This window comes from Fusarium redolens (assembly GCF_020744475.1).
Source record: "Fusarium redolens strain MPI-CAGE-AT-0023 chromosome Unknown BKA55scaffold_5, whole genome shotgun sequence".
In the NCBI taxonomy this organism is placed as follows: Eukaryota; Fungi; Ascomycota; class Sordariomycetes; order Hypocreales; family Nectriaceae; genus Fusarium; species Fusarium redolens.
The window spans coordinates 2,047,592-2,061,299 of NW_025763668.1; the positions used below are offsets into that span (position 1 = coordinate 2,047,592).

The 13,708-nt window shown below is 49.4% G+C and overlaps 4 protein-coding genes across 4 annotated transcripts; 3 read left to right on the forward strand and 1 right to left on the reverse strand.

Moving 5' to 3' along the window:
* Positions 1-1,618, forward strand: BKA55DRAFT_687897 (glucosidase II beta subunit-like protein-domain-containing protein; the record flags this gene model as incomplete). The annotated part of the gene is made up of 2 exons (XM_046199134.1): positions 1-99; positions 149-1,618. 2 exons carry the CDS (start codon positions 1-3, stop codon positions 1,616-1,618), a joined length of 1,569 nt encoding a protein of 522 aa, XP_046052306.1.
* A 3,812-nt stretch (positions 1,619-5,430) lies between these two features.
* BKA55DRAFT_687898 (uncharacterized protein) lies at positions 5,431-8,143 on the forward strand (the record flags this gene model as incomplete). The annotated part of the gene is made up of 2 exons (XM_046199135.1): positions 5,431-5,922; positions 5,972-8,143. 2 exons carry the CDS (start codon positions 5,431-5,433, stop codon positions 8,141-8,143), a joined length of 2,664 nt encoding a protein of 887 aa, XP_046052307.1.
* A 309-nt stretch (positions 8,144-8,452) lies between these two features.
* Positions 8,453-9,415, reverse strand: BKA55DRAFT_562865 (uncharacterized protein). The gene is made up of 2 exons (XM_046192334.1): positions 8,534-9,415; positions 8,453-8,477 (listed from the first exon to the last, which is right to left on the reverse strand). Exon 1 carries the CDS (start codon positions 9,066-9,068, stop codon positions 8,829-8,831), a length of 240 nt encoding a protein of 79 aa, XP_046052308.1. The 5' UTR covers positions 9,069-9,415; the 3' UTR covers positions 8,453-8,477; positions 8,534-8,828.
* Positions 9,416-11,391: 1,976 nt separating this feature from the next.
* Positions 11,392-13,106, forward strand: BKA55DRAFT_592313 (uncharacterized protein; the record flags this gene model as incomplete). Its single annotated transcript, XM_046195373.1, has 4 exons — positions 11,392-11,861; positions 11,907-12,450; positions 12,501-12,957; positions 13,066-13,106. The coding sequence occupies 4 exons, from the start codon at positions 11,392-11,394 to the stop codon at positions 13,104-13,106; spliced, it is 1,512 nt and encodes a 503-aa protein (XP_046052309.1).
* Between the last annotated feature and the right edge of the window lie 602 nt (positions 13,107-13,708).

A 13,708-nucleotide genomic window follows, 5' to 3' on the forward strand; every position in this document is an offset into this window, starting at 1 on the left:
ATGCGCCGCTTCAATTTATTCTTGCTGGCGACTGTCCAGCTTGTTGGGGCTCGTTCACCGGGTTTCAGCATTCACGAGGACTTGTTGACATACCCCCAGGTAAGCTACCCCTCGTCGACTACCTTGTATTGAAGCTCAACGTTTGCAGTTCGAAGTAGTTTTCGATAGTCAATACATTTCCGAAAAGGACGCACATTCTTTGCTCGATAGTCAACATCCTACATACTCGGCCGACTTTGCGCAATCAACACTTGATCAAGCTCGGGAAGCTGACGAGCGTGACAATGAAGGCGAGAACCAGGGCCAAAATGGTCCATCGCATATATACGAACTTATGAAACTACCTCCCCACGAATACCTCTGTTCTATCCCTATCGTACAACCCCCCGAACCCGAGAACAAGACAGCAAATGAGTTGGCAAAGGCTGAAGAAGCACGCGAGCTTACCCGTGCGACAGCAAGTGGATGGGAACTTCTTTCACAACTGGAAGACTCATGCCTATACTTTATGTCAGGATGGTGGAGCTACAGTTTCTGCAACAACCGCGAGATCGTCCAGTTCCACGCCCTCCCATCTATACCAAATGGTCAACCTCCCAAGCGCGACCCCAACACCATGGACTTTACGCTTGGTAAAGTTCCCGCGATTCCCGCCAACGCTGCGCACCAAGCAAAGCTGAACGGTATCGAGAACCCACCACCGGCGGAGTTGCAGGTCAAGGGAGATCAACGATATCTCGTGCAGAGGCTAGAGGGTGGAACGATCTGCGATTTGACCGGTAGGGAACGGACAATCGAGGTTCAGTATCATTGTGTGCCAGGCATGAAGACTGACAGGATCGGATGGATCAAGGAGGTCACGATCTGTGCTTATCTCATGGTGGTCAACACACCCCGGCTATGCAACGATGTTGCTTTCTTGCCCCCTGAGGAGACTAGAGCGAATCCCATTTCGTGCAAGCTCATCGTTGGCGAGAACGACCAAACTCCTTTACTGGACCAGGCGATACCTGTGAAGGACACTGAGGCGCAGGAGCCTCTGAAGCAGGAAGGCGAAGAAGCCAAGCCTGAGGAAGCCAAGCCTGAGGAAGCCAAGCCGCAAGATGCAGCAAAGGAGCCTGTCAACATCGGCGGTGTCATCGTAGGCGCCCGTAATGTCCTCTCCGGCGCAGACGAAGCAGGCAAACCACCGGCCAAGCTTCCCCCCCCACGAAGCTACTTCTCCAACACCGACACCGACGGCGAGCGCTTTATCGAAGTCGTCGCCTCTGGTAAGAGCAAAGAAGACGGCAGCGAAGTTAAGCTCCTCAGCACCGAAGAACTCGAGCGCCTCGACCTCAAGCCCTCCACCGTCAAAGACATGACAGAGCGCATGAAGAAACTCGCAGGAAAGTACGGATGGAAACTTGAGCTCGTTGAGCTTCCTGGCGGAGAGAAAGAGTTGAGAGGATATATTGATGCAGATGAGGATGAGCTTGCGAAGAACAAGGCGAAGTTGAAGAAGGAGAAAGAAGCGCTGGATAAGGCTAAGGCGGAGAAGAAGAAGGGTGAAAAGGAGGGTGGGGAGGAGACGGAGGGGAGTCAGGAGGAGTTCTTTAAGAAGAAAGATGAACTGTAAGATGATGATTAGACAGATACACGGCGTTTTGGGAGATGACTTGGTATCTCGTGAATCTACAAGCGTTACTAACCTTGCTTTATCAATTTTTGGTTGGAGTTTGATGTGATGTTCATACTGGACAGTTGAGGCTTTCGATTTGGAAAGATGTGGTTGATCTTCTTGGACGGTACATGCTATGTAAACATGGTAGTCCTGTGACGACGATGTCTGGTTGCCTTTATACCTGTTGGGTCAACATTCAAGATGATTATGTTCAAGAAAGATGGACAATGCTATTTCAGGGTAGCTGCTGAGAAGATTGTGATTCGAATGAAGACATTTCCCCTGGGAGTTGAGATAGGCATTACCCTGAATCGCGCCCAGTAAACCTGACGACAGCAATGATCTCGACTTAAGAATTTGCTGTATCGAATGGCAATTGCAATCACTTGTGGAAAACAACTGAAGCTGGTTGAGTGATCGATCTTAGGTTCGTTGTACTGATTCTGGCAACCCTATATCTTCTCTCGGGATTCACTTACCGTTTTCTACCTTGATAGAAGAGAAGTTGAGACTCACTCTTGCAATAAACTACAAATACGGCAGGTGATGCCAACATGTATTGCCTTTCAGGGCATTCTCTATCCTAGAGATGGATAATTGGCCGTCCACAACTTTGCGAACTCCTCTGGCTTGTAAACTCCAGTCAGCCAGTCCCAAGAGTTGAATATACAAATCTGTTTCATCTTGGTATTATATCAAAGGAAGGGAACAACAAGAGTCAGCAAAGGACTTCTTTCCTCATTTGATTGCAAACAAGCTCTGGCAAAGCGAAGACCCAAAGAGGTGCATCTGCATCTGCATCAAGCAAGTGTATGTGATAAATGTGACGATCCCCCGCTCAGCCACAGAAGTGAACTACCGTGTTTGAGATTAATGAGAAGCGCGGGATAATGTCTCGGTAGTCCTAGACAAAGTGATAAAAGAGTGATCAGAAGCCTCACTGTCCCATCATTCTTTATTGCACATTGAGATTGAGTAGGATACGATCACATCCAAAGGTAACAAGTACATGATCGCATATAATCCCGTTTAACCTTCTCGCAAGAGACGGTAAGTTGCCGGGAGGCAATATAACTAGATCCCACTTCTACGAAGTCAAAAGAATTGTCATGGTGACGACGATGCTTGCGGCCGGGTATTCGCAGTCAGCTGGACACATCATTGCGTGGCAAAGCATATGGAATGCCAAAGTAGTCTTATAGTCTGGCGCCATGCCGTTGAACAAAGAGAAGTGCTTGGATGGTCAGTTATTTAGTTCATGGCTGAACACCTTGGGTGTAGTTTGCGGTCTAGATCTGATGTAAGGTACAGGGCGAGGCACGATCGACCAGACCAGGAATATCTTAGCCGCGATTGACCGCTTGGAAATGTTTGCTCTTAATTGCACCACTCGCCGTTCAAGATTGTACGATTGAGTTGCGGCCAGTCAACAGGCGGTATGCAGACCTCAGCCGTTAAGCCAGGGTTCCACTTGGCGCAGATATAAACGAGAAGACACGGTTTAGAAGAACTCTCTTAAGATCCAAGAGTTTCCGTCTGTTGAACGCGGTTGATACTTCAGTGTCTGAGCGTCTCAAGTCTCACGTCAATGGACGGCAACAGCGGGAATGGCTTAAGTGAGACGGACTGCCACAAGAAATTGTCTAGACCCTGAACCATTTCCGTCAAAGGTTTAAGTCAAGTCCACAACTTTAGAGTTTCTTACGGGGGGAGCTTGGAGGGGATTGGGTCGCGACGGGACGGAGTTTTTCCTTTGAAGCCTGAAGCTAGCAAACATTCTAAGCGGACCGATGCATACGGATCGAAGACGGCTTGTTTCATAGTGCAAGATCTCTCTTCTGGTGGATTCTTGCAAGAGGTAATACGAGATGGGCCTTAACAATTGGATGATATAGTTCTTGTGAGTGATAATTGATGCGGGTAAGACGAATAACCCTTGAGGGGGTTCAGTAGATGCTGGTTCTGTCTAGGACAACATGAAACAAACATATTGGAGGGATTAATGAGAGTCGTTTGTTCCCTGCTGCATGTTTGTTCCCTTTTATCAAGCCACATCCGATAACCTTGATCGTTTAGGAAAAACGTCCTCTCACAAAAAGCAAAGCAACTGGTCACATGAGTTTCTCAATCACAATCACAGCAGCCGAAGGAAGCGCTTGAAGAGAAAAGAAGAAAAGTGACGACATGGGTGAGTCCCCCCCTGCTCGGAGCACGGCCCGCCCGCCGGGACCCGGGGTCCATGCTCCCCAGACCGGTGGAACTGTTTATGATTGGTGCTGATGGGGGACAGAGGAAGTGATGGAGGTGATGGGCGGGGATGTAGAGGTTGTTAGTGGGTGCGAGAGTTCTGAAGTGGTTGGTTCTGAATAAGATTGAGTGAAAATCTGACATTGAAGGTTCAAAAGACGATTCAATGGCATGGGAGAGAGATGAAAGTCGAGATTAGATGACATGTTTGCTCTGGTAACCATCTCTGTAAATAAACAGCACAGGCCAGAATCGGGCTTTAGATTGGTTCACGCTGCAAAGAATGCAATGTCGATTAAAAGGGCTCGTAAGCATTTCAGTCCCCCACTCTTCAGCCGGCAATACCGTAAATGATCCCTGACCATCGCGTTATAACTCTTACAGTACACGTCGACACGTAAAAAACACGTCCAAGGATCTGTAATTAAGACGCGCCCTTCACTGTCACACAACTCAACTCGGCAGAAGTGAATCTAGCGTTTTGTGTCAAGGACTAGCTCGCAATACCACCCAAGACTTCCCGGCACTAACACGCTAACAGGCCTAACTTCTGGTGCCTGACTTTTTGCTATGGCGCTAATGCGGGGGGTACCCTTAGACCCAACTCTCAGCGGGTGGTGTCCACTGTGCCATTGCCAGGAATGAATGAATCGAATTGGCTGAGCAGAAGCAAAAAGTTGCAAATAAGACCATTCTCAGACATACCCTTACACAAACCAATTTCTCTCCTGTTTGTTCTTTGAGTTTCCTCTTCGTGATCTTTTTCACATCCACGTCTCTTTGCGCCCTTGCTTTTAACCTAGAAATTGCGAGATTGGATCGACATCTACTCCGTGCGTTATCTTTGACCCTTACGCATTACGTACCCGACGTCGTTTCTCCCTTGCATCGACAACCTCCTGTCCCTTACTCCCCACCGCAGACCACGGGAAGTCCAAATTAACACGATCCTAACGATTGCCATTCTCTCCCTCGTTGCAATCTATCTTCTTTAATTATCGACCTTGAACCTGTTTGTCCAACATCACGACGACCAAGACGCTCTCTATCGTCTTCAGTTGTCGTACCTCCTAACGTAAACGAACTGAGATTGTACATACTCCTTGGCGACAATTGTCTTTGTTCAAAGGTGTTGAAGTCAGAGCCTGAACATACTCTATAGGTCGTCTGCAGCCGACCGACCACAAACTCGAGACAAACTACGCCCATCATCGTTAATTCAGCATCTTGCGTATCTAATTCGCTTCCTGCGACAATACCCGAAAGTTGTTGGATACAATCCGCGATGAAGTGAATCAAACTTGCTCATCGTGATCTGGACCTAAGACACGCGATCAATTCGATATGCCATAGACGTCTCGAACCGTGTCCAATCGCTGTTTGTACATCTAACATCTATTTGCGATACTGAGCTTGCCCTTTGAGGTTCAAGCTGGACTGTTCCTCAGCGTTTGGCTACGCTCCCTACGAATTCGATACCCAATCCCTCTTGATACCTAATACCAACACATCGTCCCACGATGGAACGACCTCCTTCGCGGTCTTCCTATGGAAGAACCGCTTCTCGATCCTCAACAAGCACCACCAATACAAGAGCTACAATGCATACCGCCCATAGCGCTTTGTCTTTGTCATATGCTCCTGGATCCCCCAATTTATCTCAGTCGCAACATTCCCACCGGCTTTACCATGCGACTTGCCAAAGACCATCCAGTACCACTCCCCGAACAGCAACACGGACGCCGCGCTTGACTCGAGAAGCTAGCAGCGAGTCAACAAGACAAACCATCATATCATCATTCCTTCAAGAGAAGCTTCAGCAATCGCGCATGGCCGAGAGCGACCGATCGACGACATGGTCGCGCAGCACTGATGTGAACTCTTCGGGCGAATTTAGTCGGAGCCTTGGTTCTCCCATTAAGAATTTGGAGGCCGATGGACATCGACCACAATCCGCCGCTGGAAGTGAATCCAATAAAAAGAAGGGACTGGGGGTGAAGGATATGGAACAGGTAGGATAACCAATTCGGCATATTGTTGGAGCTAGCTAACAGGAAGCAGGTCATATCGTCGCTTCACAAGAAGAACTTTGACCTCAAGCTAGAACTGTACCACCGCCGTGAACGACAGACCGCATTAGAAGACAAGGTCGAGACTCTTGAGGTGGAAAAGTCACGAGCTGAAGAGATGAACGACCACCTTTCAGCCGAGCTGGAGAAGCGCGACAAAGCAATTGAGGAGGCGGTCGCTATGATTGTGACTCTCGAAGCCAGACTTGAGCAGTACGCCAAAGAACGTTCCATCATCGAGCAGATCGAAGCCGAAGGCCAATACGCCGCACCCACCTTCGACCCATGCTACGAAGATCCCAGACCCGCTACTCAGTCGCCGGATATGATGAAGCAAATGGGAGGTGGTAAGGCTATAAATCGCATGCCGAGTTTCCTCTCTGACCACAGCGAGACAACAGAGAACCTGCGAAATGTCTATCTTGGCACTAGGGGTAGTATTCTCAGTCTTGCGCAAGTCCCTGAGGGTTCTGGTGAAGCTGATAACGGCCGTAACACAGCCCTGGGCAGCCCAAGCTTGAGCGTTTTGAGTGAAAGCTCCTTTGTCAGCGTGTATGGATCTAAAGAACACGATAACAGCGGCATACAAGATGTGGACGAGCCTCTTGCCCTTGATGGTGCTGATAGTCTTCCAGCTAAAGCTAGTACTATCAATAGGCCAAAGACAGCTTTTGTCAAGTCGCATGTCTCACCTAACAGATCAGCTCGATCGAATTCTCTTTCAACTCGTCAAGCGCAATTTGATTCGATCAACAACGTAATTGAGTACAACTCTCCTGCCCGAAAGGCTGATCGCAACTACGCTCCGAAGAAGGTGGAAGAACGACCTCAAGCTCGGGATAAGGATGGAGCCGATGTGTTCACTGGCCGTTCTGTTGTGCCCGCCACTCATCGACGTACAAAGGAGGAGAAGCGCGAATCACTCCGGAGAGTCATTACGGATGCTCCTGGTGGTGTCAGGTTACATGACCAAAACCTACCACCAACGCCAGACACTATCTCAACTTCGACCCTGCGACGGTTCCAGAATTCGAGCGACACACTATCCAAACATCCCACAATGCAGCGAAGCCACGGTGCTCTCTCAGAGACATCTGAAAATGAAGGAAGCATGGGAATGCATTCGGGTGTTCAACTTCAGGAACCTATGCGTGCAGTTAAGGCTTCGGCTCATATTATCGACCTGAACAACAGAGCTTACGTCGAGAACCGAGGAAGGTCTATCCAACGTCCCCGCTCGGCCGACGAAACAACTATATCGAACCGACGAGGAAATGATTGGGATACCGATACCGACGATTCAGACGTCGATTCCCTCGATTCGAGCCTCGATATCTGGATGCGCGAAAGCGCCAAGCCTAACAAGAATGGTGGACGAACCTCGCCTGATCTGTTCAGCTTTCCGTCGAGCGCAACTAAGGGCGGCTGGTCGATGGAAGCAATGTATGGACCTGGAAGTGGCCATAATGGGGGTGCAAGCATAGGCACCGACTCTGAAATGATTAGGAATCTGTTCCCTGTTCAGCAGGAACTCTTCTCGGCCTCACTGCCTCCGCCACCTCCCAACAGACGATCGAGTTTGAATGCTCAGACAGTAGCACAGCTTAAGATCTCGAACTCGAGCCGTCCGCCGGCCAATCCGAAGGTCTCTAAGTCAGGCCGTAAGAAGGGACATCAGAGGAGGAACAGCGACGACATCCAGATGAGAGCGGAAATGCAGGCTCAAGCACCACCTGTTGGCGAACAGAAGAAGAACCATTATCCGCCCATTGCGGGCCAGCCCGCTCAGAACAAGTTCGCAAAGTTCTTCCGTCGATCGTCAACTACTGCTCCATCCCCTACTCCAACTTCAGAGACTGGACCTACTGAACCACCCAGCAATGGGGTATCCTCGAGCGTTAATGGCGCATCAGGACTTCCACCATGGATCAGCCGGACAGGCGTGGCAGATGAGGACCGCGACAGTGCGACACCACCACCAATCATGCGAAGCTCTCGCCATGGTCGACATACATCGGTTGACGTGGGTGACGATTCAATCATGAGCCAGGAGCCAGGTACCCCAGGTACACCAAGAATGGACAGGGATACTTCAGAGCAAGTAGATAGCCCAAGAGCAGGAGGCAAGAGAAGGTGGTTCGGTCTTAAAAATAAACAAGGCTAGGAGATTTGGATTTATCACGGCATACAATATGCATACACTGGATTTCTTAGCGGGGCGTCAGAATGTTCACACGCACCACAGCCGAGTGTTGGTATGGAGTATCACAGGTACAACACAACCAGGCGTTGGATTTTCTTATTCGTAACGTGGGCACTGCGGTTTGTTTTCTTCGGCGGATGGATTGGGTGGCTCGGACAATGGATCAGGGGCGTATCTCCGCATTAGCTAAATCATGATAGCTTGGGAGCATCAAAGCGAGTTTAGCATAGATTGACAGAATCAATTCACACATTCAATGAAGGCGGTGCATATCACATGTCATGAGGAGCAAAGAGTGAGTTAACTGAACTGTATTGAGTTCGTTCCGTTTCGCCTTGCTAATGCTAGCAGTTCATCATTCGTGCCTCCATCAAAATGTCTCCCATATGTTCGGCTGTCGTAAAATCTGTGTACGAGAAGAGAAAGTCGTTAAGTCGTCCCAAAAAAGTCGTGGTCTCATGAAAAGAATGTTGGCGCTTAGACGAAAGTCCAAGTTCCCTTGCCGCGTCCAATGTCCTTAGGTCCGATAGCCTGCTCAAAGGCAGCAGGGGAGACGTCGAGGTCGGTGTCCTTGCAGGCCTCGCAGCGGCTGTACCATATGCATTAGCAGGGTTCATGATGCAAGCAAAGTTGGTGAGGGGAGAAGTTACTCGACGACAGTAAGGGTCACGGTACCAGCATCGCCTTGGAGGGTGATGGTCTTGCCGCAGACATCGCTGGAGTCGTAGAGATTGGCACCAACGGCAGCGACCATGTCGTCGACGCCATGGGTTCCGGCGCAGGCGCCCTTGCCGGGTGTGTAGAAGGTGATGTCGCCCTCTGTGCGCTTGACCGCTGGGGCTGCGAGGACGAGGGGGAGAGCGAGGAGGAAGAGCTTGGAGAACATGTTGAAGAGTGTGTGTGTTGTGTGTTGACGGAATGTAATGTGCTTGGAGGCTTTGGTGTTGCTCGAAGGAGTGGAAGTTGATGATGAAGGAGGAGGGAAAGTCAGAAGAGGAAGAGAGAGGTCTTATATAGTTGGGAATTCGGTGGAGAGACAGTGATTCACTGCCCTCATCTCCCCTCTATTGTGTTGGTCGAGGAACAATAGCAATTTCTTCACATACCGCAGCGCGCCGATTCATTTGAACAACTGGCAATGATTCACTGCAGCACCTTTTAGTCCACAGAGGGAGTTACGCGTGCAATTGGATTATGAGTTTCTGGGGAAGTGTTTCACTTGGTGGTTGTGGGGATGTGTCAATGTGATGCTGTGTTACGGTGTTGACGTTGACGTGTGGGGAGGGTTGTGATGAAGAGGGGATAGAGAGGGAGGATGCTGATTGGGCTTTTGGTGTTTGTGAATGAGTGTAAAGGTTCTTTGGTGTGAATTGGCCTTGGAGTGGTGATGCTGTGATGGTGATACTCGTGAGGGTGATGCTGTTTTAACAGTGTTTCCGTGGCCGGAGGAAGAGGCCTTTCACGTTAGAGAGAGATCTACAGCTGCAGTATGTTTAATGAAGTCGTTGGTTCATGAAGTGCAGAGCATATAACCCTATCACTACTCCAAGCTTAACGAAGGGAACTAGAGATTTCTCTGTGGGACGATTGTACCAGCTCCCGAGTCCTGATAAAAGTCTCCAATAACATCGCTATGCACTCTGAAAGGCCAACCTAGAACCGTGGTGTTAGATATGCTCTTCTCCGCTCACTTTGCTGCGCTACCGAGTCTACGATATCGATTGACGCGCGGACAGTTGGCAGCAAGACTCAACCGCGAAGACATTATACGAAGCGAGCATTAGCTCTAAGCGATGTTCACGATAGGCACCCTATTCTGGCGCGACTTTCACAGCATGTACTATATCATTGATCAGCAGAGCTCATTTGCTGATGAGTACAGTCACGGTGCTGCGTTGAACAAAGGGGACTTGAAGAGTTGTTCGAGCCTTATTTGTGGATTGGCATGTGGTACGAGAAAGGACTTGATGTTATCTAACAGATGGAGAATAGAGCTACTCGAGGAAACCTGGGGAAAGGTGGGAACGATCGACGATTGTTCAGGGTAGTGTATGTATTGAGATGTCCCAGAGCCTTGTGGAAGCACACTTCTTGACTGCATATTTTAAGATACTGGGAAAGTTGATATAACAATAGCTCTTGGCTTACCACGCTTTCTATTATTGCATTCACACATCTTGCAAAGCTTCCCCTTCGTGTTGTCGAGAGACTCTAAACTGGGCCTCGGTTCCTGGCATTAGATCGTCGCACAACAAAGCTGTGTAACACTACTGCATGCTCATTCAGCTAATCAGATCAGAGAAGCTGGGGAGTTATTTTAACCACGAGAATAGAGTGCAGATGGACTCGAGCTAAGTATCCATGCGATGCAACGAGATCACACAACCCAATGATCAGAACTGTGAATGCTCTCGGGTGCCAGAAGTCTCCAAGGCTCTTACATTGAGGGTGAGAATAACCTGATATACGAGCCTGCTAAGTTTATAGGAGTATCCCTTCTAATTGGGCCTAGAGTTTTGAGCTCTCTCCCGCATTCTAGATACCATATGGTGAAAACTAGGGAGAGAAGGTGGTCTGAGTTGTCTCGGGAGAGCAGACGGGAAGTGTTGGTGGTGGTACAATTGCTGACGTGCGTATTTGTGCTACACGAGGCTGGGGTTGGTGTCACTGTATTGGAAGGCCTCAGGGGAAGATCGGAACTTCGCGATACGCCTAGTTTGTTTCTTTCTACGGAAGCAGAGTGCTTGAGATGTACCGTCACAGTGTGATTCATATGATTGAACTCTAGAGTTGACGGAGTGTGTTGTCGGCGGTGAAGTTTGTTTGTATGCTCGAGAGGGGTGATGGTGGCATCTATTCCACGGGTGATGCTGAATTCCAATCTCAATACTGCAGTGGAGAGCTCTCGAAGACCCTTCCGAGCCGTTGAAAGAAACGTGTATATGAAACCTGCTCAACCCCGGCGCAGAGTTAAGTTCAGCTCTTGATCAACTCCTTGCAACCGCATCCCGCAATGCATGGATCGTTTCCGTTTCCACCTCGTAAAGAAACAGCCTCAATATGCCCAGACCAGGCCAAACGGCTGAGCGTGAGACATCTCGTGTTCGCAACAACGGCAAACAGCCAAATCTCCAAGCTTATAAGGCCCTCGACCTCCCAATGGAAGATGTCTCCAAGGCAGAGCTCACCAGCTTCATCTTCTCTCCATAATGGTGTCATTAATCCTCCTCTGCTTCCAAGCCGCTATAGCTCTTGCAGCCTCAACCTCCCCAGCCAATACCTCGACCGCTCTCAACAGCTGTCTCGCTTCCAAGAAAGTTCCCTACATCCGCCCCAACTCACCCCAATGGACCCAAGAAGTCAGACCTTACAACCTCCGTCTGGCCTACACTCCTGCTGCAATTGCCCTCCCTAACACTGTTGATCATGTCCAAGATGCCGTCAAGTGCGGTAATCAGTGCCAGGTACGAGTCAGCGCCAAGAGTGGCGGCCATAGCTATGGCTCTTTCGGCTATGGAGGCGAGAATGGTCACCTCGTGGTTGTCTTGGATTCCATGGATCAAGTCACGCTGAACAAATACATGAGTTGCAATATCCAGGCTGGTGCTCGGCTGGGACATGTTGCTTCAGAGTTGTATAAGCTTGGTCAAAGAGCTATACCCCACGGAAGTTGCCCAGGGTAAGGAACACAACCTGTCTGCATGTGTGGAGTATACATTGACAGAAATAGTGTTGGTATAGCTGGCCATGCCCTTCATGGAGGCTATGGCTTCGCTTCTCGAACCTACGGTCTCACACTCGACACTTTCATCGGCGCAACCGTGATTCTCGCCAACGGTACACGAACATACGCTGCGGATGGAGAAGGGGGAGATAACCAACTAATGTGGGCTCTTCGCGGTGCGGGATCTTCCTACGGAATCGTAGTCGAACTTGACTTCCAAACGATCAAAGCACCTGATATAGTTACGCCGTTTAGTATTGAGCTTGAATGGAATGAGAACCAAGCTGTCGAGGGACTAATTGCGTTTCAGAAGTTTGCTGCGAACGCGCCGAAGCAGTTGAATATGCAGATCTACATTGGGCCATCGGGGCAGACTATCCGGGGAGTTTACTATGGAACTAGAGCGGCTTTGAATACTGCACTTAAGCCTCTTCTTGGGGATATAGATGCACAGATCTCTGCTTCTACCACTGGCGGTTGGATCGAGGGATTGAAGGCCTATGCTAATGGCCAGACCCTCGATCAGAGACGTCCATACAACCAGGTCAGCAAGAGTACCCCATGTTCGTCATGTTCAGCACTAACACCTTGCAGCACAGCACATTCTACAGCACAAGTCTCATGACCAAAGGCCTCACCCGACCCCAAGTCAAGTCCTTCGTTAGAACGCTCTTCGACAACATCAAAGACCCCAACGCCCGCCACTCATGGTACATCCTAATCGATCTCTTCGGCGGTCCCAACTCCGCCATCACAACCGCCGGCTCCACCAACAGCGCGTTCCCCCATCGCGACAAACTCCTCCTGTTCCAGTTCTCCGACCATGGAAACTACGCTACTCATGCAAACAATGGGTTCACGCTGCTCAAGAGATTCAGAGAGAGTGTCACCAAAACTATGGACGATTCGGATTGGGGCATGTATGCGAATTACTTGGATACGCAGTTGGAGAACCGGGAGGCGGTTGAGCAGTACTATGAGTTGAACCTGGGGAGGTTGAGAGAGCTTAAGAGGGCGTATGATCGGAATGATATGTTCTGGAACCCACAGGGTATTCGACCAGCGACAAGAGGCTGAGAAAATCACGGGGTGTGGTGTCGAGGAGGAGACCGGTATTACCGTTCTTTGTATATAGCTTCAACTTTACTTACTCAAATAGCTAGGGCAGTACCGCATTGGACTCGTGTTAAATGTGGATGAGTATTATTGTTACAGCAGTACTTCGTGAAAGGAGCATCCAATTGGCAATTGGTGACACCGAATTCGATGCAGTAGACGTTCTTCTCAAAGCTAGAAGAACCTCTGTCGCTCATAACTGAGCTTCGACCACGATCCCCTTTGACCAGGACTGACCTCAAGCTCAGAGGTTATATCTTGATTGTGATGTGACTGATTGAGATTGGAATGCTTACTGGGGGTGAGACGAACACCTTGGTTTTGGCCTAGCGAATTCCCATTTCTGTCATGCGAGATCTCCAAGCCCAACCCATAGGGACTCTACCTTTATGTCTCACATGTTGCTGCTGATATTGTTGCACCTGAAGCAACACGAACAATTTGACCTTTCACCATTGCTGTTAGTATTGCTGCAGTTGCTGGTGCTGGTGCTGGTGCTGGTGCTGGTGTGCTGCAGCTGTCGGTCAACATCTTGACAGCAGTAGCAGCAACAATACACCGTTCGGGCGGTTCTGGATAAAACCAAGAATAAACCTCAATATCAAAGGCGTTTCATGTCGTGGCGAGACCAGGCTCATAGTTGATACTTTAAGAGCTTGCCAACGTAATCCACTGGTAACCTCTAC

Bases quoted from the DNA above. Each gene is read 5' to 3' on its own strand.
- BKA55DRAFT_562865 (XM_046192334.1), bottom strand. From the start codon at position 9,068: ATGTTCTCCAAGCTCTTCCTCCTCGCTCTCCCCCTCGTCCTCGCAGCC.